Source organism: Scaptodrosophila lebanonensis, unplaced genomic scaffold (genome assembly GCF_003285725.1).
Source record: "Scaptodrosophila lebanonensis strain 11010-0011.00,11010-0021.00 unplaced genomic scaffold, SlebRS2 tig00001415-arrow-pilon, whole genome shotgun sequence".
In the NCBI taxonomy this organism is placed as follows: Eukaryota; Metazoa; Arthropoda; class Insecta; order Diptera; family Drosophilidae; genus Scaptodrosophila; species Scaptodrosophila lebanonensis.
In genome coordinates, this window is record NW_022060742.1 from 4739278 (window position 1) to 4762919 (window position 23642).

General features: G+C 35.7%; 2 protein-coding genes across 2 annotated transcripts; both read right to left on the bottom strand.

Annotated features, from left to right (window-relative positions):
* Positions 1 to 1698: 1698 nt before the first annotated feature.
* Positions 1699 to 13335, bottom strand: LOC115632696. Its single transcript, XM_030529933.1, has 6 exons — positions 13144 to 13335; positions 13036 to 13086; positions 10981 to 11085; positions 10378 to 10431; positions 2539 to 2625; positions 1699 to 1919 (listed from the first exon to the last, which is right to left on the bottom strand). The coding sequence occupies exons 1-6, from the start codon at positions 13286 to 13288 to the stop codon at positions 1699 to 1701; spliced, it is 663 nt and encodes a 220-aa protein (XP_030385793.1). The 5' UTR covers positions 13289 to 13335.
* Positions 13336 to 20758: 7423 nt separating this feature from the next.
* LOC115632698 (pupal cuticle protein Edg-78E-like) lies at positions 20759 to 21269 on the bottom strand. The gene is made up of 2 exons (XM_030529935.1): positions 21258 to 21269; positions 20759 to 21199 (listed from the first exon to the last, which is right to left on the bottom strand). Exons 1-2 carry the CDS (start codon positions 21267 to 21269, stop codon positions 20759 to 20761), a joined length of 453 nt encoding a protein of 150 aa, XP_030385795.1.
* Positions 21270 to 23642: the final 2373 nt, after the last annotated feature.

Genomic DNA, 23642 nt, shown 5'->3' on the forward strand with positions numbered 1-23642 from the left:
TGAATAATTTGCACCACTTATCTCAAGCGCACGAATCGTGCCCAACGCAGATCCTCTTAAGCTTGACCTCAAATGCTGCAACTTTTCCACATCGGAGAGATCTGGATCCTTGGCGATCACTGATGTGAACATCGAAGCGAAATCTGCATATTCAGTATATCCACCACTGAATGTAGGCAACTTAAGCTCAGGCAAACGAGACCGAGTTATCACAATGGTAGACTGATCATCTTGCCGAAGCGTCGAACACGGCGGCGCGCCAGATTGCATCCTTTGTATTGCATTTAGCAGGCGGCCCTCCAAGCAGACCACCAGCTCAGCAAAGTTGCAGCGCAAACTGCTGCCAATCTCGTCAAAGTCCAGCTCCTCTAATTTGTCATGCACCAAATTAAAAGAGGCCTGAATACTTTGCAGCATTTCCACACGTTTTCGCAGCTCACTTTCTGAAATATTGTCAATTTCACAATCATTTATTTTATTTTGAATAGAAAGCGCCCACGCATATAATGATTGCGCCTTGCGCTTATAAAACTCAACACTATTGCTCGTAGCTTGCACTGCATTGCCCACAGCTGTTGACGTCGAAGCTGTTGGCGCAAGCGTCGCTGCATCAGCTACGTCAGCAGCAGCTGATGCGACAGCTTGGAAGGCGCGCATTTGACCGTCGCTCTCAGACATTGTGAACGCGAGAGAGAACCGAAAACCGAAAATAGCAGAGATAAATGACGCGCGCGAATAACTGTTTTATCTGCTGATGTTCGTTGCCCTCAAAAACGTCGCTTCACACGGCTGCTTATTGGCGGTACAGTAGGCACTATGAACTTATATTTTTGCACTTATGTACTTGAATATTTTTTGTGTACAATGAGCTCAATTATGTACGCTTTTGTTTTTTAACGCGATTAAGCAAGGTTTTGTGGAATTATTAATCACGTCGGGGTCACCAAAATGTATAATCATAAGCTTTTTTATGATTCCAAATATGCGAAATTATGTTGGCGAAATAATTGCAAAATAAGCGAAACGAAATTGTTCAATTTAAAAGATGTGCACAAATGTTTATTTTGCATAGGTAGCGATCGCCGAGATTTACAAAGTTTATGCTGGTAGACGGAAAGCTAAGCTTCTCCGTACCAGATGCGATAACGAAAAACGAACTTGACTTGCAGAGTTAGCGACAATAACTAGTACATATGTGGCGGCTGCGCAGCAGCCTATGCAAATTTATGGCAACAAAAGGAAACGTTAAGTGCTCGGCTTGCTATGCAAAGCAAGCGACAAGAAAACGAGCACTTTGCATTGAGTTATTTACGTTACTTATTAACTATGATGTGCTGCTGGTTTTGGCTGTTTTTGGCCGGATGACCAAACAATCAATTTTATTGTTTATTACAAAAAAGAAACGAAATTTAATCATAATTCTTAGCATTATATGTGCTTTCAAAAAAGAAACGAAATTTAATCAAAATTCTTAGCAATACATGTGCTTTCTCGCCTCAGCTTTCCTCAGCTGCGCCGTAAATAATAGTTTCAACGCTTTTTTACATATGCCAATATTTTATATTTCTAAAAGAATACTTGTATCTAGTCTTACTTGTACTTAATACTTGGATAATATAGATTTCGTACATATGTGTGGTATATAAATTTTATTGTTTATTACAAAAAAGAAACGAGATTTAATCAAAATTCTTAGCATTACATGTGCTTTCTCGCCTCAGCTTTCCGCTGGTTATCTAACCATGTCTTCAGCTGCGCCGCAGAACGATTTTTCAAATATGTCGAGTTTTTAATTACGTTGTTGCACTGTTTGAGGGACGGCAGATCCTTCATGGTTTTTGCATTACCGAACGCTTTCATCATTTCAAAACGCTCCTCTCTCGTCCAACGTACCCGTTTTATAAAACCAGTGGGCGACCCTGCAAAAGATCAAAAATTAAAATTGAATGTGTAATAATAATAAATAATAAAGGTGACCGGACCTACAAAATTTTTACTTAAGTATATTCAATACTTATAAAATAACTGTGCTCAATAAATTAGAAAATATACAACCAACAGTTGTAGGATTGAATATTACAAATTCGTTGCTTTGTAAGCGTGGTACAAATTGTCAGTTAGAAAACTGAAATGATTTTAGGCAATTCTGTTCTCAAAATCCAAAAATATTGTCAACATTTTGAAGGCTTGTACTGGACAGATCTAGAAAACTGCTGTATGATGCTATTAGGCAAGATTATATTGGATAGCTCAGAAAAGACCCAAGATATTTTCTGCCTAAAAAAAGATGAATGTATTATGAGTTATTGGATAGATCTCTTCTGGATTTAATACAAAACAAACTGCATATAGCAAGGAAAAAATTGTTTTCAATAAGCCTTGCCTGCATAGTCGTCATGACTTCGAATGAATTTTACATCTTTTTCATTCTGCCCTGTGGGTACTATATTATGGGAGTGGGGGTGCATCAGAAAAAATGAACAAAATGGATCTGTCTGGGTTAAGACAGGGTTTAAAAAAATACTAATAGAAACTTACCGAGAGGTTTTTGCGGGCAATACTCCTCATCATTTATGTCATTTATGTCATTATTTGCGGGCTGGAAGTTTTCGTCATCAGAAAGCGCTACATTTACGTAAAAAATTTTTAGTTTATACTTATTATTTTATGAATCGGTTATTTGTAACTTTCTGTACATTAATAGCAGTCGAGATCTTCGTATAAAATAACACAAGGACAATTAATTTAAAAACATTTTGTTAATAACAATATTATTACCAATAAAACAGCCTTAGCCAATTTAATATAAAACAAAAGAGAACGCTACAGTCGAGCACAGACAGTGTAATACCCTGTACCCAGGCAAATTTCCGATATGGAGCTATATGCGCCCCCTAGCTGCAGCAAAAAGAAGAAGAGCGTACCTGATGCTGCAGCTTGGAGGCGAAGTACTGGAGCGACACTGTTTCGCTAATAACTTTTCTTAGAATTGGCCGAATGGGATGAAATTTGAAACAAAAGTAGTTAATTATATTGCGTGTGCAAAATTTGGTTTATGCAGTTTTTGAAATGTAGACAGTATTGACGAAATTCTGTAGCGAAGGAAGGGGAGGGAATTTCAAAAAAATAAAATAAACTCGTCCTTTCTCGGACATAGGAGAATCTGGATACCAACTTTGGTTATTCCAGCTTTTATAGTTTCTATTCATTCATCGAGACAGACGGACAGACAGACGGACGGACATGTCTAGATCGATTTCTCTCCTCATGCTGATCAAGAATATATATACTTTATGTGGTCGGAAATGCTTCCTTCTGCCTGTTACATACTTTGCACAAACCTAATATATCCTTTTTACCCTACGGGTACGGGGTATAAAAAAGATTTTCGGAATTTAATTTGAAGCTTATGCCTAGGGTCGTTCTAGAATAGCTTTTAGAGGGTAAGTATATTATTACTAAAGCTAAGTAAACTACAAAATAACAAACTCAAACAAGGACGACACTGTCCGACCACAATTAAGGTCAGCACATTAATACACACATTAGTACACATATTAGGTCAACATAAGTTGTTTCTGGTGTTAAAATAATAGTGTTCAAAGATGATGAGTTGACAGCTTAGTTTTATTAAATGGCAATTACGAGTTAATAGTGATTAGGGCTTGATGTGGAATAAAATTATTTATAAATAATTCTAATAAGAAGGTAATACATACTATTAGGGTCATTTTCATCATTATCAGCATTATCACTATTAAGTGCAGCCATTAATAATTGTGAGACTTGTGTTATTTCATCATAAGTTGCATTGACTCTATAAATATTTTTATGAATATCTTTGTTGTGACCCATAAACCCTGCTAGGCGATCAATTTGAGAATCTGCGACATTTAACAATGAAGTATATGTTGCTAAATGTTTACGCAACATAGTGCCTCTTAAAGCTTGTGGGTTAGAAGCACCGCATTCTTCAGCAAATTTTTTTAATATGGGACATGCTCTTATGTATTCCTTTGCGGAATCTGCAGACCAGAACACATATATTTTATTTTTTATTCCAGCTTTTTTGCCATTGTCCAGTATGGTATCAATGCAAACATGGTCGAATGGCGTTAAAAGAACTGATACAGTTCTGCCAAGTTTACCTCGAATTGTTACCCTTGTGTACTGCTTTGCAAATTCTTGTGTTTTTTTTGTTAGTTTATTGAAATTATCTTTATCCACCTTTTCATTTATGGCTTGCGCACTTTTATAATTTTCCACAGTTAATCTCTCTAATTCACCAACCCGTCGACGGTTGAAAATGAGCAAGTTTACTAAAGTGCTTTGTACCAGCACAGACCAAGTTTCAACATCGAAGGTATTTTGTAAGATCTTAACAGCTTCTGTAGCTTTTTCTTTGACATATTCGAACAGTATTTTAATGTCTTCTTTAGTAGGAAGTGTTGAAAAAATGTATATCGATGTATGTACTTATATCAATGCACGCATGTACGATCACACAACATATGTTTTTCTCTATGCAGCGTTTGTCACACGAAGAAGATGGCAAACGCATAATGTAAAACTAACCACGCATAGTTAGTCTTCAATAAACTTCTCAATGATACACACGTATTGCGTTCATTATTATTTGGCCGGGTTTCCGTGACGAACCCCTCCCTCATTTCAATAGGTTATGGGCCCAGGCAATGGCCTGTTAGTGAACGCGTCGACAAATGTTTGAGTTACGAACTCTGAGACATTAATAATAAAGTGTTTGTGAAGATTTTGTGTTTGCAACGTGCAAAAGAAACAATACAAAATGAGTGCATTATACCAGATCGAGAAACTGGAAGAAAAGAACTATGAGTCATGGAAAATACAAATGCGCAGTGTATTGATCCATGCGGAGCTATGGGGCGTGGCCTCTGGTGAAGTGGTTGCGGAAAGTGCTGAGGATGCCAAGTGGAGAGCCTTGGATCAAAAGGCCCTTGCAACTATCACATTGAGTGTAAAACCATCGCAATTGGGTTATATAAAAAATAGCCAGACAGCAAGTGAAGCTTGGATAAAATTGCAAGAAGTTCACCAGCCCAGTGGACCTGTGCGCAAAGTATCACTTTATAAAAAGTTACTAAGCTTGCGGATGGCACAAGGACAGAGCATTTCCAATTATTTAAATACGTTTAATGAAGTATTGGACCAGCTAGTTTCTGTGGGAATTGAGATAAATGATGAGCTACGTGCTATTATTCTGCTTTCCAGCCTTCCATCAGAATACGAAAATTTCGTTGTTGCTATCGAGACGCGCGATGATTTACCGCAATTCGACACTCTAAGTATAAAGCTCAAAGAAGAGGGTGAACGAAGGTCAATAGAAACAGACAAGGAATACGAAAATGCAACGGCATTCACAATTGTTCAAAAATCGCACACTTATGCGAAAGGCGCCTCAAAGAAGAAACAATCAAACGGTGTTTGCTTCAAATGCGGCGAAAGGGGACATTTCAAGGCGAATTGCCGCAGTGCAAGCGTGCACAAAGAGAGCAGAAATATAAAAGAAAGAGATCAGAAACACTTCAGCTTACTAAATGCGTTGGACGCAGGTAGTTTTCATCGAACGAAATGGTGTTTGGACAGCGGCGCAACGAGTCATATGTGTTGTCAGAGAGAAATGTTTACAAGTTTTGAGAAACATTCAGAAATGATAGGTTTGGCAAATGGCGGTTTTTTGCAAGCAGAAGGAAAAGGAGAAGTGGCATTAAACGGTGGTTTATATGCACTTAAGCTGATCGACGTTCTGTATGTACCGCAGCTGACGGGCAATTTCGTTTCTGTAAATCGAGCTGTTGAAAACAAATGTTTGGTTAATTTTGGCCCGGCAAAAGCCAAAATAATTCAAAATGGTGACTGCATACTGGAAGTAAGCAAAGTTGGCAATTTGTACATGTTTGAAGACAAATTAAACCAATGTTATGCTGCCGTGCAAGCCGATGGAGTTTTGTGGCATAGAAGATACGGCCATTTAAGTTACGCAAGTTTGTCGGAAATGACAAAGAAAGGCATGGTACGAGGTGTGGAAGCGGCTGAATTTTCGTCGGAGAAACAATGCAAAACGTGCATGGTGAGCAAGATTCACGTTCATCCCTTCCCAAAAGCTGCCGAAAGTCGGACAAATGAAATACTGGAGCTGGTTCATACGGACGTATGTGGGCCATTTGAAACATGTTCATTTGGCGGATCCAGATATTTCTTGACTTTCATTGATGACTTCTCTAGGCGTATATTCGTGTACTTTTTAAAATCCAAGGATGAAGCATTTGAAAAGTTCGTTGAGTACAAGAATCTTGTGGAGCGTCAAACCGGCAAGAAGCTTAAATGTATTCGTAGCGACAATGGGCGCGAATATGTAAACAAAAGGTTTGATGCATTCCTTACACAACATGGTATTGCACGTCAGCTGACCGTTGCATACACACCGCAACAGAACGGAGTTGCAGAGCGAGCTAACCGTACCCTAGTGGAAATGGCGAGGTGTTTGTTGGTGGAGTCCAAACTTTGCAAGGCGCTGTGGGCTGAGGCTATAAACACTGCAGCGTATTTGCGAAATCGGTCGCATACAAGGGCGCTGACAGATATGACACCGATGGAAGCGTGGACTGGTAAGAAACCATCAATAAGCCACTTAAAAGTTTTTGGTTCCGTTGCAGTAGCACTCGACAAAGGTCATGCGAAGGGCAAGTTTCAACCAAAAGGCAAAGAGTACCGTATGGTCGGGTACTCGAGGCAAGCAAAAGGATATCGTTTATATGATCCAGAATCGAAGCAAATAGTCGAAAAACGGGACGTTCTGTTCGATGAACTTGGCGAAGAGGCACAAACTAGAAGTGAACCAGCAACGTTTGATGTGCTGATTCAAGAAAATTTTGGTACCAAAGACTCCGTGGCACCGGAGATTAATTTGAATGACATCAACGACGATGGCTCTGATAACAACAAAGACGACAACAGCGATGCAGAAAGTTCCAGTACAGATGTCGACAGCGGCGATGCATTCGAAAGTGCTGAAGATGCACCTGCTCAAGAGGATCGTGGTGTGCGGGTTGGACCCGGCAGACCAAGATTGCTAAGGACGGGTAGACCTGGTCGCCCGAAAAAGCAGTTCAACGTACTTAGCGCTATGGTCACAAGCGATGTCGTTGTGCCATTATCCTATGAGGAGGCAATGGAGAGTACACATGCATCTTACTGGCGCGAGGCAATGAAGAAAGAATACGATTCTTTGAGGGCGAATGAAACCTGGGCGCTTGCAGATTTACCAAGAAATCAGCGAGCAATTGGCTGCAAATGGGTTTTCAATTTGAAGCGAGATGCATGCGGTGGCATAGAACGTTTTAAGGCACGTTTAGTTGCCAAAGGATGCTCGCAGCAGTATGGTATTAACTACCTGGAAACATTCTCACCTGTATGCCGAATGGAGAGTTTCCGGTTCATTCTGGCATTGGCGGCTGAGCTAAACCTATATTTGCACCAAATGGACGTATGCACGGCATATCTGAACAGCGACTTGAAAGACACCATATATATGAAGCAACCACAAGGGTACATAGATGGAAGTCATCCAAGTCAAGTCCTGCTGTTGAAGAAAGCGATCTATGGACTGAAGCAGTCAGGAAGGGAATGGAATTCCAAGCTTGACCATGTCCTGCAAGATATGGGCTTTATTCCATGCGACAATGAGCCTTGTTTATATAAACAGCGCGAAGAAGGTAATCTGTCTCTAATTCTGGTATATGTTGACGATCTTCTTGTAGCATGTCAGTCAAAATCGGATTTAATCAACATTAAAGCTGCTATATCTAGAGCTTTTGAATGTGTCGACAAGGGTCCTATACAGCTGTTTCTCGGCATGGAGATTCAGCGGGATGGTGAAGTTGGTGGCATTACCTTAAGCCATTCGCAATATATCAAGGAAATATTGCATCGACACAACATCGAAAATTGCAGACCGGCAGCGACACCTTTGGAGGCAGGCCATCAGGTGGCGTGCGAGAGTACGGACTGTCAAAAGGTGGAACCGGCACTGTATCAATCGATAGTGGGCGAGCTGATGTGGCTGGCCCTAACAACTAGACCAGATATTTTACACTCGGTAGCGAAGCTGGCACAGAGGAACAAGGATCCTCATTCTGAGCATCTTGCAGCTGTTAAACATATTCTACGTTATCTGGTGTCTACAATTGAGATGAAGCTCTACTACAGCAAGTGCGGCCAACCTTTCTCTGGTTACGTAGATGCAGATTGGGGCGGTGATAAAACTGACCGCAAGTCGTATACGGGCTACGTATATTTCCTATCTGGAGGACCGATTTCTTGGAAATCGGAGAAGCAACGCAGTGTGGCACTCAGCAGTACAGAGGCTGAGTATATGGCACTGTCTACTGCATGCAAGGAGGCGATAGCCATGAGACGGCTCATCATCGAAATTGGCTGCGGCACGGCAGACACACCGACTGTGGTGTACGGCGACAATCTGAGCGCTCAGCAGTTGGCGAAAAATCCTGTGCATCATTCACGAACCAAGCACGTGGATATCAGATACCATTTTATACGTCAGGTTCTAAGCGAGGGTCAAATTGAATTGAAGTATGCTGCGACAAATATTATGATAGCTGATATACTAACGAAAAATTTGCCTAAGCAAAAGCATGTTGAATTCAGAAATATGTTAAGTTTGAAATGAATTTGTAAACATGCTTGCATTGAGGAAGGGTGTTGAAAAAATGTATATCGATGTATGTACTTATATCAATGCACGCATGTACGATCACACAACATATGTTTTTCTCTATGCAGCGTTTGTCACACGAAGAAGATGGCAAACGCATAATGTAAAACTAACCACGCATAGTTAGTCTTCAATAAACTTCTCAATGATACACACGTATTGCGTTCATTATTATTTGGCCGGGTTTCCGTGACGAACCCCTCCCTCATTTCAATAGGAAGTATAATTTTAGCGGCGCGTCTTTTGGTAAATTGATCTTCAACAGCTTTTTTGTTGATATTTATAAATATGTCATGCTCCCATAACTTTATAAAATCGTTGACAGATTGTCGTTTTTCCTGATTTTCCTCTTTAACGTGTTCCGCCCACAAAATCTTCGCAGTTTTTTTAATTAGTGTAGTTAATTTTGTAGCTAAGGAAGGAATTTCAAACGACATAGATTCATTATCCCATTTTGCAACTGTTCGTATACTTTGGACAATTATATCTGTGTGTTTGGGAAGAATGGCATCCTCCAAATCCTTTATTTCGTTGCAATTCTCTTTAAGACAAATTAGAAGGCGACCCAGAGACCTCATGTTTTGCCGTATCATTTCATGCTGAAACTTTTCCCGCTTCTGACACTCAAAGTTTCCATATAAAACAATCAGTCGATCGTATAAAACAGTGTCAGATATTTCATCATCCTTAAAATAGGGCATAACTTGGCGCCGTAAAATATCGTTAGCTTGTTTATGCATAAAACCTGTCACTTTTCGTCCATTTCGTATAGTATCGCGAGTTCCTTTTTTATAGGAGTTGCTTGAACAATTTCGTATATGAAATCGAATGGTAGATTTTGGGAAAAATCCTCGGCAAAATGTGCAGGTAATAAAATCTTTTGGTCGGAGAGTAGAGTTAGCTCTTTTTTGTCGAGGAACAATTAAAGTACCGGTGTTCAATATATCGTCGGTATTATGCAAAAAATCACCTTCTTTTCTTATTTTGTCAATCATATGTTTACGCTCAGGTCCACTTTTTGGGTATCTTAGAAAACTTTTTACCTCCTGCTCATTTTTATGTTTGGCCTCAAGATGACGAGCAAATTTTGTCTGCAAAGTTTTGCAGAACTTACAAAAATGTTGTTTGCATTTTTTTTGTGTAGAACATGGTATAAATAGGTCTTTTAAATCATAAAGAGGAGTTTCAGTAGTAGAAATAGATATACTATTATTTATGGACGAGTCATTTATGTTTTCATTTGTAGATGTTTGAAAATTATCATTAGACTGCATTGTAGAGTCTGGCCAATTGGAGCCAAGTTCATTAAGTTCGTCTGTAAAGCCGCTAACGAATCTTGAACTCTCAGTTTGGAAAGTCCCATCAGCTAATTCGGTAGAATCTTAAGTTAATACGAAAACAAAAATACTGTGTTAATTAAAAATTAAACGGGAGAATAAACCGACTTGGATGAAATTAAAAACAAAATTGCATATAGATTATGTGTACAAAGTTTGGATTATGTAGCTTTTGAAATGTGGACAGTATTGACGAAATTGAATTTCAACGTGAACGGTGAACGGAAAATTAAACAAATAATTAACTAGTGCAAATGGGCTACTTACTAAGTATATTCAAGTCTTCGTTTATAAATTCAGTATGTATTTGTTCGTCAGCATCTGTTAAATAAAAGATATAAACACATTTAATTTTTGCTTAAGCCAGTGAGAATGTTACAGTTGAGCAAGCCCGATAGTGGCATACCCTATACACAAAAAAAAAACTTCCATTATGTTATATGCGTTGTTTCGCGCATATCGAAGGCAAAAAAAGAGCGACCACGTTGCTGAAGGTTAGTGGCGTAGTATTTCAATACTTCGAAACACCCTTTTATTACAAAATAAATTCTCAGACAAAATGAGTTTAATTAAATGAGGCCAACCGATAAACACTATTATACTGAATAAATGAAAACATTTTTAATAAATAAATAATGTATCTCAAAAACGTTTCGTCTTCTTACTTAGGCAAATTACTTAGAAGCTGTAAAATCGACCCCCTATATACATGGTGTCCATTAAAGACCAGTAGTGAGAAGAGCTTAAAAATGATAATTGAAATGCTGCATATTATGTACGAAAAAGTTAATTTTTCTAATATAAAAATTTGTAACGGTCTAGAGTCTATTGTATATTCTGTTCTTTAAATAATGGTAATTTCAAACTTACTGCTCCGGCGCTTGCGTTCGGGCGGGATGAATTCCTCATCATTATCATTGGTATTGTCATTGTCAGGCTTACGAACTGATTCTTCTTCAGAAAGGAGATCATGATCTATCACAAAAAAATAATAATAATTAGAATTATATATGTTATTTTACTCAAAGAAGTCCCTATTAGATATGTATTATAAAACAACATTCCGGTGTTGTAGAACAATTTAATACATACACTGGTCGTCACTTGAATAAGAACATAATTGAGTTCAGATTATTTTCATTTTTCCCCATTATACTTGTATTTTTATTACAAATTACTTTGGTTTCTAACTTTTTAATACTACCGTTTTTTTTTTTTTTTTACCTAATTTTGGCTCACAAATACAGAACGCAAAAATGCACCTTTATTTTTGCAGATTGCTTTGATTGCAGCTCGTTCAAAAATAGCGCGTCATTAAAATAAGAACATGATACTATTAGTCTTTCGATCGCTTGTAGTCAGGTTTGACAGATATATGTTTTATTAACCGATTTGGATGAAATTTGAAAGAAAAGTAGATTACGATTACGTGTGCAAAGATTGTTTTTTTTTTTTGTAGCTTTTGAAGTATGAACAGCTCGTTGGGTTTCTGCGCGCAACTATATGACCTGAAATCGGAATGTAAACTTTTTTTACGATTAAAAAAATGATGGAGAAACATCAAAGTCGCCAAGACGGTGTTGTCGTCTACGGAGATACATCGTTTTATAAAAGTTGTGAACTTCAATTTCTAACTGATTTGCAAAAAAGTTCTGGTGAAGAAATGCCTTTAAAGCCACCTAGTCAGAAATTTATCTTATAGTAACTACGTTAAAAGCATTTATGGTTCTCTCCAAAGTCGTACATACCAAGGTACATTAAAAAAGGATGGATGCACACATTAGTGAAACATTATGAATATTATAGACTCATCATTAAATATCCAAAACATCCATGTTGTTATTTATTTTTCTCAATATTGAAATAGAATTAATAAGTGTTTTTATTCAAGTGACTTCAAAAAACATCTTTATTTTGCAGTTGAATTTGTAAAATTTGATTAATTAAGAGATAACGCTACAGTTGAGCAAACCCGACAGTAATACCCTCTACACAGGCAAACTTCCGAAACTGAGCTATATGCGCCTCTAGCAGAAGAAAAAGGAAGAAGAAGAGTAAACTTGATGCAGCAGTTTGTGGGTATCGTCCACATGGCAGTTGGCGGCTGTCAGTCGCTATACCAAATGCTCTGATTAAAACGCAATTTGTAGAGTTGCAATCAAATGAGTGTCTACGTTAAATTTTAAATCGTCCACTTTTAATAAAAGCCAATTTTGCTATAAATAGATAATTGAAGGAAAGCAAAGTATAAAGTATAATATTAAACGTACAGGATTGTAAAAGTATAAAGATCTTTAAACTATCTATTTGGACGATGTAATATGTTGACCTGTGTATGTATGTAAGTAAGAAATATGATAGTCATTCATACAAATGTGCGAATTCTTGAGGATTGTATGTATGTATGTAAATAGTACACATAAATTTGTATTTAAATAACTGCACTTGTACATACATACATGCATATGTTCATATGTAGAAAAACCCATACAAAATTGTGTGTATGCTCAAATGTATACATATATGTATGTATTGGCATGTGCACCAGCGTGAGGACGCGCAGTATTTTCGCGCCTTTATACTGGTATACAGGTATGTCTATGCTAACTTTATGTATATACATACGTACTTCTTTCTATATATATAGACATACGTACATATACATATATGTACATGTATACGCGTAATACTTTCAATGGGACTCACGCTGTTTGCGCGCCTTTTTATATACATACATATGTATGTATGTACATAAAAAAATTTTGCATACACATAGTACATACATGTATACCAGTGCGCTTACCTTAAGATTGCATAAATAACATACATATATATGTACATAATAATACATATGTATGTAAAATTTATACATGCATACATATGTAACTGTAAAGTTGTAAAGTATCAATATGCGTATGTACTTACCTAGTTTTGCATTAAGCTCTTTGCATTTCTTTATTAATAAACCAGCATTATCTAAAATATACTGACGTATTATCCGTATTTATAATCTTAATAATTATTTCGACTTACCATTGGATTCAATTATCTCGGCTTCATACTTGCATCCGCCGAATTTTGCTTGACACTTTTGCCCAGTATTATTAGAAATCTTTTTGCTGGGCAACACATAAAAATCTCCGCACTTTATTAAGAAGTACATATCACTACCGCTCATGATGACTTCACTCCGTGATATGATTTCAGACGCTTAGAGATGCATTGAATTGATTGGAATCAGTTCAATATAACGGCTCACTAACTTAAAAAAAAGAACTTTCAGGTTCATTTGAGTCAAATTATTGCTCGATATGAACACTTAAGTTCGATAACGCAATGTAGCAAAACAGTCTTATCGCAATTTTAATATTACCCTTACAGAGCATGTATTCTCACCATTGCTATATTTGTAACACATCGCATGTAGCTATAATAGGAATGATTGGTGTATAATTTACGCTTGCTATAATAGCATGATTTTTAACACAATCGCAGTTAAATTGAAATTTGTAAATTTTTATAATGCCTACTACTATCAAAAAGCACTCAAAGGAACGATTATAAATAAATCACATTTAGTATTAAAGCGATTTATGGTTAGGTATGACTTTTCCACCAAAATGTGTATTAATAGATTTCTTATTATTCAGTAATATAATCTAAAGTTTCATCAAAATCGTCGCACTTTATCAAATAGCCGTCATAGGAACATCTGATATAATAAAACAAGAGGGAACACTACAGTCGAGTAAGCCAGTCAGTGGAATAACCTGTACCCAGACAAATTTCCGTCACTGTGTTATATACGCCCCCTAGTAGAAGCAAAAAGAAGAATAAGAGCGAACTTGAAGCTGCAGTTTGTGGGCGTAGTACTAGAGTAAAACTGTTTTGCTAATTACTTTTCTTAGAATAGACCGATTTGAAAATTTAAAACAAGAGTAGATATTTATATATAAATTACAAGTGCAAAGTTTGGTTAATATTGCTTTTGAAATATTGATCCAAATTGAACCAGTATGCATATTTATAGCTGTCATCAGTACGATTGGTGAATAAATCACTCTTAGTCTTAGAAAACTATAAGTTTTATTATGATTTTCTCATTGTTTATTATGCCTAAGCATAATCTAAAGATTCATCACAATCTGAGCAGCATGTTATATAACTGCCATAAGTACGATTGGTGAATAAATCACTCTTAGTCTTAGAAAACTATAAGTTTTATTATGATTTTCTCAGTGAAATCTATTTACGGATCTCTTATTATGCCTCAACATATCATATAGCATTCAAAGGAACAATTTGTGAATAAGTCACTTTTAGTTTAAAAACTGTATATCATATTACGAGTTTTCCACCAAAATGTGTATTTATGGATTTTTTATTATGCCTAAGCATAATCTGAAGGTTCATCACAATCTGAGCAGTATGTCATATCACTGCCATAAGTACGATTGGTGAATAAATCACTCTTACTCTTAGAAAACTATATGGTTTATTATGATTTTCTCATTGAAATCTATTTATAGCATTTTAAAGGAACAATTTGTGAATAAGTCACTTTTAGCTTAAAAACTGTATATCATATTACGAGTTTTCCACCAAAATGTGTATTTATGGATTTTTATACCCTGTACCCAAAGGGTACAAGGGTATATTAGTTTTGTGCGAGTGCACATGGAACACACAGAAGGAGGCTTGGTAGACCCCACAAAGTATATATATTCTTGATCAGCATGACAAGCCGAGTCGATATAGCCATGTCCGTCTGTCCGTCTGTCTGTCCGTCTGTCTGTCTGTATGAACGCAAGGATCTCCGAAAGTATAAGAGTTAGAATAACCAAACTTGGTATACAGATTCTCCTGAGACCGAGAAAGGACGAGTTTGTTCATTTTTTCTGATCCATTAATTAATTAATTAATTAATTTAATTACTTTTTTGTGGGGTGGTACAGGGTATTTAAGAGTTGAGCCTGCTCGACTTTAGCATTCCTTTCTTGTTTATTATGCCTAAGCATAATCTGAAGGTTCATCACAATCTGAGCAGCATGTTATATCACTGCCATAAGTACGATTGGTGAATAAATCACTCTTAGTCTTAGAAAACTATAAGTTTTATTATGATTTTCTCATTGAAATCTATTTACGGATCTCTTATTATGCCTCAACATATCATATAGCATTCAAAGGAACAATTTGTGAATAAGTCACTTTTAGTTTAAAAGCTGTATATCATATTACGAGTTTTCCACCAAAATGTGTATTTATGGATTTTTTATTATGCCTAAGCATAATCTGAAGGTTCATCACAATCTGAGCAGTATGTCATATCACTGCCATAAGTACGATTGGTGAATAAATCACTCTTAGTCTTAGAAAACTATAGGTTTATTAAGATTTTCTCATTGAAATCTATTTACGGATTTCCTATTATGCCTCAACATATCGTATAGCATTTAAAGAAACAATTTGTGAATAAGTCACTTTTAGCTTAAAAACTGTATATCATATTACGAGTTTTCCACCAAAATGTGTATTTATGGATTTTTTATTATGCCTAAGCATAATCTGAAGGTTCATTACAATCTGAGCAGCATGTTATATAACTGTCATATGTACGATTGGTGAATAAATCACTCTTACTCTTAGAAAACTATAAGTTTTATTATGATTTTCTCATTGAAATTTATTTACGGATTTCCTATTATGCCTCAACATATCGTATAGCATTTAAAGAAACAATATGTGAATAAGTCACTTTTAGCTTAAAAACTGTATATCATATTACGAGTTTTCCACCAAAATGTGTATTTATGGATTTTTTATTATGCCTAAGCATAATCTGAAGGTTCATCACAGTCTGAGCAGTATGTCATATCACTGCCATAAGTACGATTGGTGAATAAATCACTCTTAGTCTTAGAAAACTATAGGTTTATTAAGATTTTCTCATTGAAATCTATTTACGGATCTCTTATTATGCCTCAACATATCATATAGCATTCAAAAGAACAATTTGTGAATAAGTCACTTTTAGTTTAAAAACTGTATATCATATTACGAGTTTTCCACCAAAATGTGTATTTATGGATTTTTTATTATGCCTAAGCATAATCTGAAGGTTCATTACAATCTGAGCAGCATGTTATATAACTGTCATATGTACGATTGGTGAATAAATCACTCTTACTCTTAGAAAACTATAAGTTTTATTATGATTTTCTCATTGAAATCTATTTACGGATCTCTTATTATGCCTCAACATATCATATAGCATTCAAAAGAACAATTTGTGAATAAGTCACTTTTAGTTTAAAAACTGTATATCATATTACGAGTTTTCCACCAAAATGTGTATTTATGGATTTTTTATTATGCCTAAGCATAATCTAAAGATTCATCACAATCTGAGCAGCATGTTATATAACTGTCATAAGTACGATTGGTGAATAAATCACTCTTACTCTTAGAAAACTATATGGTTTATTATGATTTTCTCATTGAAATCTATTTATAGCATTTTAAAGAAACAATATGTGAATAAGTCACTTTTAGCTTAAAAACTGTATATCATATTACGAGTTTTCCACCAAAATGTGTATTTATGGATTTTTTATTATGCCTAAGCATAATCTGAAGGTTCATCACAGTCTGAGCAGTATGTCATATCACTGCCATAAGTACGATTGGTGAATAAATCACTCTTAGTCTTAGAAAACTATAGGTTTATTAAGATTTTCTCATTGAAATCTATTTACGGATTTCATATTATGCCATAACATAATCTGAAATGGCCTCAAATTCGGAGCACTATATCGTATAGCATTCAAAGGAACAATTTGTGAATAAGTCACTTTTAGTTTAAAAACTGTATATCATATGACGAGTTTTCCACCAAAATGTGTATTTACGGATTTTTTATTATGCCTAAGCATAATCTGAAGGTTCATCACAGTCTGAGCAGTATGTCATATCACTGCCATAAGTACGATTGGTGAATAAATCACTCTTAGTCTTAGAAAACTATAGGTTTATTAAGATTTTCTCATTGAAATCTATTTACGGATTTCATATTATGCCTTAACATAATCTGAAATGGCCTCAAATTCGGAGCACTATATCGTATAGCATTCAAAGGAACAATTGATGCTTAAATCACTGTATTTTAAAACAACAGAAAACGTTACAGAAGCCGAAAGAAGAAGAAGAGCGAACTTGATACTGGAGTGAAATTGTTTCACTAATAGCTTTTCTTAAAATTGACCGTTGTGGATTAGATTTAAAATAAAATTAGATATTTTTATACGAATTACGTGTGCAAAGTTTGGGTTATGTTGCTTTTGAAATATGGATATTATACGAAATTCTGTTCTCTCGTCATGCTGAGCAAGAGTATATGTATATACTTTATGGGGTCGGAGATGCTTCGTTCTGCCTGTTACATACTTTGAACAAACCTAATATACCCTTTTTATTCTACAGGTACAGGGTATAAAAACTGTTCTTTTAATTCATGTTGGAAAGTTTATGAAAAATATTTACAGTCATTTTATTATTTTTCTCAGCAAGTTCGTATATCCATATATACCACTGATATATTATAAGCACCTTAATACTATATATTTCACTTTATTCAAACTTATTATGTACTATATACATATATACTTATGTGAAATACGAAATTTTCCATCAAAAGTAAATTTTCAGACGTAGCGATAATTTTAAGGACTGGGAACAGTTCCTGAGAACAGTGCAGAACTACACACATCGTAAATTGTGGGGACACTGTCCTCGAAATGGTCAAAACATAAGTTCTGGTCTCAAAATCATCATTAGGCCTATATATAATATAGTGTTGCCACATCGGTGGAAACATGTAACAAGAATATATCGAAAAAAGCCATTCAATACAAGTTTGATGAACATTTTTTTAATTTTTCATCTAGCATTACATACTGTTAAGATAAACAGACCAAAATTTGTCATAATATTAAAACAGATTTTTAGTAAATTGCTTTAATGTCATGTGTCCTCAAAATTAGCGTTATACATATTTTTTCAAAATTTAAAATGGAAAAAAATACAATTTACGGCGTATACATAGACATGACACAGGCATATTTTTGGTTCAATTAGGTGTCTTATTTCAGCTGGAATTGTATTTTCATATTAAATGTCTTGATTCATATAAAATTTGCAAATGTCCTCAAAATATACGTTAAGCCAGGAAAAATTTCGAGGTGCGTCCTCAAACAATACAAAAGTCTCCGAAATAATCACTATGCATATAAAAAGTCCTCAAAAGCAATGTTATACATACATATATATATATATATATATATATATATATATATATATATATATATATATATATATATATATATATATATATATATATATATATATATACATATGTATATAAATAGAGGGTGTGAAATTAAGACTGTATTATGTGAACATAAGGAGTGACAGAACAAAAACAATTAACGCGATTGTCTAAGAAGCCTCGCTGAGTGCTCATAAATAGTCAAATTTATAACCAGCAGTCGTTGCTTGTACCCGCTACATGGGTCGCACCCATGAGGTGTTAAATAATTTTAATTTCCAAAACTAAGAAACCGATTATGTATTCTCACTTTAAAGTAATAAAACACTTTGTTTAGCGGATAAAGTTTCTGGAAGATAATTATTGTCAACTTTAAGTGTACATACATATGTATGCATATTAAGTATTGGTTTGTATGTAAGTTTGTGACATGCTTTGATATGTAACTCCTTTTTTAAACCTTTACTCAAATGGGAAAGAGGGTGAGGTAAGAAGGCGAATTAATGTTGAACCATATTTAATTATACTCTGTGCAAGAAATGTACAAGAGTATATTAGGTTTGCGCGAGCTGAAAAATGTAATGTATATTCTTGATCAGCATGACAAGACGAGTCAATCTAGCCCTGCCTGTCTGTCTGTCCATCTGTCTGTCCGTATGAACACCTGGATCTCAGAGACTATAAGAGCTAGAGACACCAAATTTTGCACAAATATGCCTTATGTGTGTACGCTGTGCAAGTTTGTTTTATTTTTTTGATTTGCCCTTCCGCCCTATGGGGGCTATCCAGATTTTCCATTCGTATAATCGCCTATATCTCGGACACTATAAGAGCTAGGGACACCAAATTTTAGTCCCACATGCCTTATGTGAATACGTAGAAAATGTGTATTTTGGAATTTCCCTCTCTCCCCCATCTCCCCCGCAATTAGTGATTTTCCATAATTCCGGTGATTCTTGGAATTTTTCATTGATAGGCCGATTTCACAGGAAGTTATAGCCATATATGTATGTATGACCAAGCAGTGCCCGCTGCTGTTGTTGTTGTTACTGCTTTCCACAGGCACACGAGTCATAATTATTCTACACATATGTACAGGGTATTTCAAAGTCGGGACACCCATTTAAAATAACAAATAGTTTAATTTACTATAATCCATAGTAAAATTTGCAATTTTTCTCAACTTTAATTTTAAGTTTATTACATTTTAATATTTTTAATAGTTAATTCAAATAATTTCAAATGTAAAATAGAGACAAAGCTTGGCTAGAATTACCAAGACGGTTTTCAGTGGTTGTGTGGGATAAATACACAGTGTAAGCACTAGAAATAGAGGAATAGAAAAATTTCCAATGCTGATAGAGATATATTTTCAGAGGGCCATCCAAAGAGTATGTAATGGCGAGTTTATCAAATAAACATAGAGTGATACGCAATGTTCCACATTTAAAGAGAGTATAATTGAAGAAAGAGCTGTCACTTAATGTGGTTTGAATTTTGCACGAACTCAGATGGCGAAATGAATTTGAAATAATCCGACGGGTGAACTTACTACATACACCTACGGCTTCGCCTTCATAGAGTTACAGTTTATAAATGCAAATTCGTACAAATTCTTCAAACTGCTTTTACCGATTTTATAAATTTGTCTGATGAATTGCCATGGAATTTCCAGCACTACAAAGGTCCGGTTTCAAGCGTAATCCGGTAATAAAAAATCGCGATTAGGATATTAGGAATGATAGCATGATTAAAAATTTAGGATATTTTCCCCAACAAAGAATGATTATTTCTTTAATGTAGGTGGTTTACGGTGATTTTGTTCAATGAATACGAGCTATTCTGAATATGTAGCTTAAGCACCCACCCACAGGCGAGCATTTGGCCTGAACTTGTTGTGCTCGTCAAAATGTTCGACGTTAGTGGGGATACTCGGGTGAATTTAAATGCTCGACGTTTTGCTCGTCACGTTAGTGGGAAAATGTATTTGTGCTGCAGAGCAAGTTCAGGCAACATGCTCGCCTGTGGATGGGGTGCTTTATTCCAATTATGAAACTACAATTTTACGCAAAGCCTACAACATAATGAAAATGGCATTGCTTAGTTTAATTTTATGGTAAATTTCCTAAATGTTTAAGTAATTCTATTCTCTTTCAATTGGCAGTCTTAGAATTGTATAGAAATGTTTATGAAAAGTATCTAAAAAATGCATGTCTACGCACTGTTTCAAGAAAATTCGTTTTATGTATTTCTCATCATACGCACATATAATACAAGTATTCACAGTTTCATTCCAATTATTTGCTACACAGCTCTCCAGAATTAACCAGCAAAAGCCTTCGAGAACTGACGCTGTCCTTGACGCACAGGCGCACGCTGTTGAACACGTTGTTGAACACGCTGTTGAGGGTATTCGGGCTCAACGTATTGCGGGTGGGTTCTGATGTATTCCAAGGAGCGGATGATCGCAGCTGGAATTGGTGGTGGTGTGGGCACGTGGGAGCCCGCTGGCTGGAAGCCATTGGCATCGGCCACATAGTTCAGTTGAACGAGTTCACCCTCTGGCGAGTAGTAAGAAAATCCACCTGTGGCATGGTCGCCACCAATGCCAGATTCTTGGGCAGAAATTCCATTGCTGGTCTGCCATTCGTATCTATAGTTATCCAGATTAATCTCGCTATTGCTCTTAACTGTTTCGGCGTAGGCATCCGAGGGGTTACCAACAGCAAAAGCGCCAGCAATGGCAATGGAAGCAATGAGCAGCTGTAAGAGTAATATCTTTAATATCCTGATAATAACTAATGCGTGTTAAGGCACTTACTAAACGGAACATTTTAGCTTGAATCAGTTGACTGTGTGTACTGAACTGGAACACTGAATCGTTTGATGATTTGGTTGCAGATCACTAACCATTTTATACAAAAAATCTGCTGCGCGATCTAAAGACTCACTTGAGAGTCACTTCCAACAACTTTTACGTCAAGCTGCAGGAAATTAATCTAAATAACAATAAAACAACCAACTAAATCGCTTTGGTCAAACTGGAGCAGAGCGAAAACTACACACAGGCAGCGGTACATTAAGCCCCACCACACCCGACTCAATCGCAACTGAAGCGACGAGCGCACCATGGGTGTGCACCTAAAAACATTGGCTAAAAATGGTCGATGGGTACACATATTTCCAATCCATTAAGTATACTACTTATACTATATATGTGCCTATATTAAGTATACTGTATCGCTGGGAAGACGATGTTGTGAGCAATTTTGTGCGTTTTATTCCACAGTGTGGCGGTGACTGTCTTCCACACTTTGTGTGGGCTGGCCACGCATTGGAAGAGAGGCAATAGTTAAAAGCATCTCCACATGCGGCAATGTCAATGTCGAGTCAAAGGCATTGCTTCAAGCCAGAGTCGCTGAGGGTGTGGTGTAGGGTGGGGAGGTGAGTGGAGCACGCCAATCCGCCAAACTGACCGCGGCACACCCAAACACGGATTTGATTAAATGCATTTTAAATAAGTATGTATATGGTAGGTACATATTTAGCATAATTTATAGTTTCGCTTGTTCAGCAAATGCTCCTCAAGTATTGTCCGACGAGCAGTGACGAGCGCGACGGTTTTTGTTTGCAGCTAAGCTTTTTATTGCTTCGATTTTAATTAATTGGCTTTGTCCGTAACGCTTTTATTTGTACTTGGCCTGTGAGCCGTTGAAATATGTGCGTTTAACAAATTGGCCCATAAAACTGAGCTAATATTTTAACAATGGTCAAAATAAGACATCAAAACAGGATTTACTTGTTTCCTAATGTTCATTAAAAAGCGGTTTATCTGCAATTAATTTATGTGAACAACATGACTATAAACTCTTCAATTTCATCTATATTGGAACTTACAGTTTGATATAAGGACAGAAAGAATACTGAAGTAATCACATTTTACATTGCCCATACTTGTTGGCCTTACCTTGAAAGATTGTATCGGAGCCGGGAACTCGTAAAATTCGTTTGAAAGTGAAAATGTTGTTTGGTTGTTTGCTTGCTTTGCATACATATTTATGCAAATGATAAGTTTATTTCGGGCCTACAGGTGGTTCTGATTGAACGCTAAGCGTTCTATAAGCTAATTTAATTTTTTTAAATTTGTATACTATACCTGATAGCTTTCGCTTAGCGTCGCTTTTACAAAAGAAATGAATTTATTACTCGTACATAAGTAAAGCTATTTTATTAAAAACAAAAATTAATATTGATCATTTTGAATATTTTCTGAGATAGACATGCAAATTTTATACTCGTAGCATATTTTAGTTATTTGCGTTTTTTTCCATTCCTTTGAAAACATACATGTACGGGGTGGACTGTATGGCAACAAATGAGCATTTCGGTTTTTGTAATGGTTTTGATCGCCTTTCCCATTGCGTATGTATGTAAGTATTTGTAGGCATCTGACAAATTAACAGTTTCTTCAATTGAGCTAAGAATGTATTCAAAGGTTAAATAGTATGGGAAAACTCTTAACATTATTCGATAAAACTTTATTTACACATATCGTTTATTTGTGGATATTGTTTAAAAAAAAACACTTCACAGTTGAAAGTGGTGTTTCATATATAATTGTTTTTTCGTAACTTAAAACGAATTATTTGCAAAATAAATCGCAGCAGATATAATCAATATTGGTTATTTTCTTAAGGTCATAATTGAAATAATATTTATTATTGCTTGCATATTTATTGAATATTATTACTTATTATTGATACTTCTTAAAATCCATTCACATCTTCGGTCTATGTTGATTTAATTCCATTTAAATCAATTTGAATTTTTGCCAAATTATCTTATAAGTCATGTCAGTATATGTATATACAATATAATTAAAACATTTTATACTTTCTGTTGATGAATAAACATTGTGTTTAATATGTATGTAAGCGTATTTACATATCTGTATATCCATAAATTACATGTTGGGCGATGGGCTAGGACGCGCGGACGGGGTTTTAAAAATACCATTTGGTTGTCCCGAAAATAGCCGACTCATGCTCATCTCTAGTGAAAAGCTCATTTAACCTCGGTTAAACATGGAAGCCAATTTTTAATATATGTACTAGTTATACAAAGTATAAAAAGGTATATTAGTGCTGAGCGCATATTTATCAAATTATCCTTATCCCTAGCCAACCCGAGTTTATTTTATGATTTT

Bases quoted from the DNA above. Each gene is read 5' to 3' on its own strand.
- LOC115632696 (XM_030529933.1), bottom strand. From the start codon at position 13,288: ATGAGCGGTAGTGATATGTACTTCTTAATAAAGTGCGGAGATTTTTAT. The intron at 11,086-13,035 runs GTAAGTACATAC...TTTTTGTGATAG, and splicing joins AGAGCTTAATGCAAAACTAG to ATCATGATCTCCTTTCTGAA. The intron at 10,432-10,980 runs GTAAGTTTGAAA...TTTATTTAACAG, and splicing joins CGAACGCAAGCGCCGGAGCA to ATGCTGACGAACAAATACAT.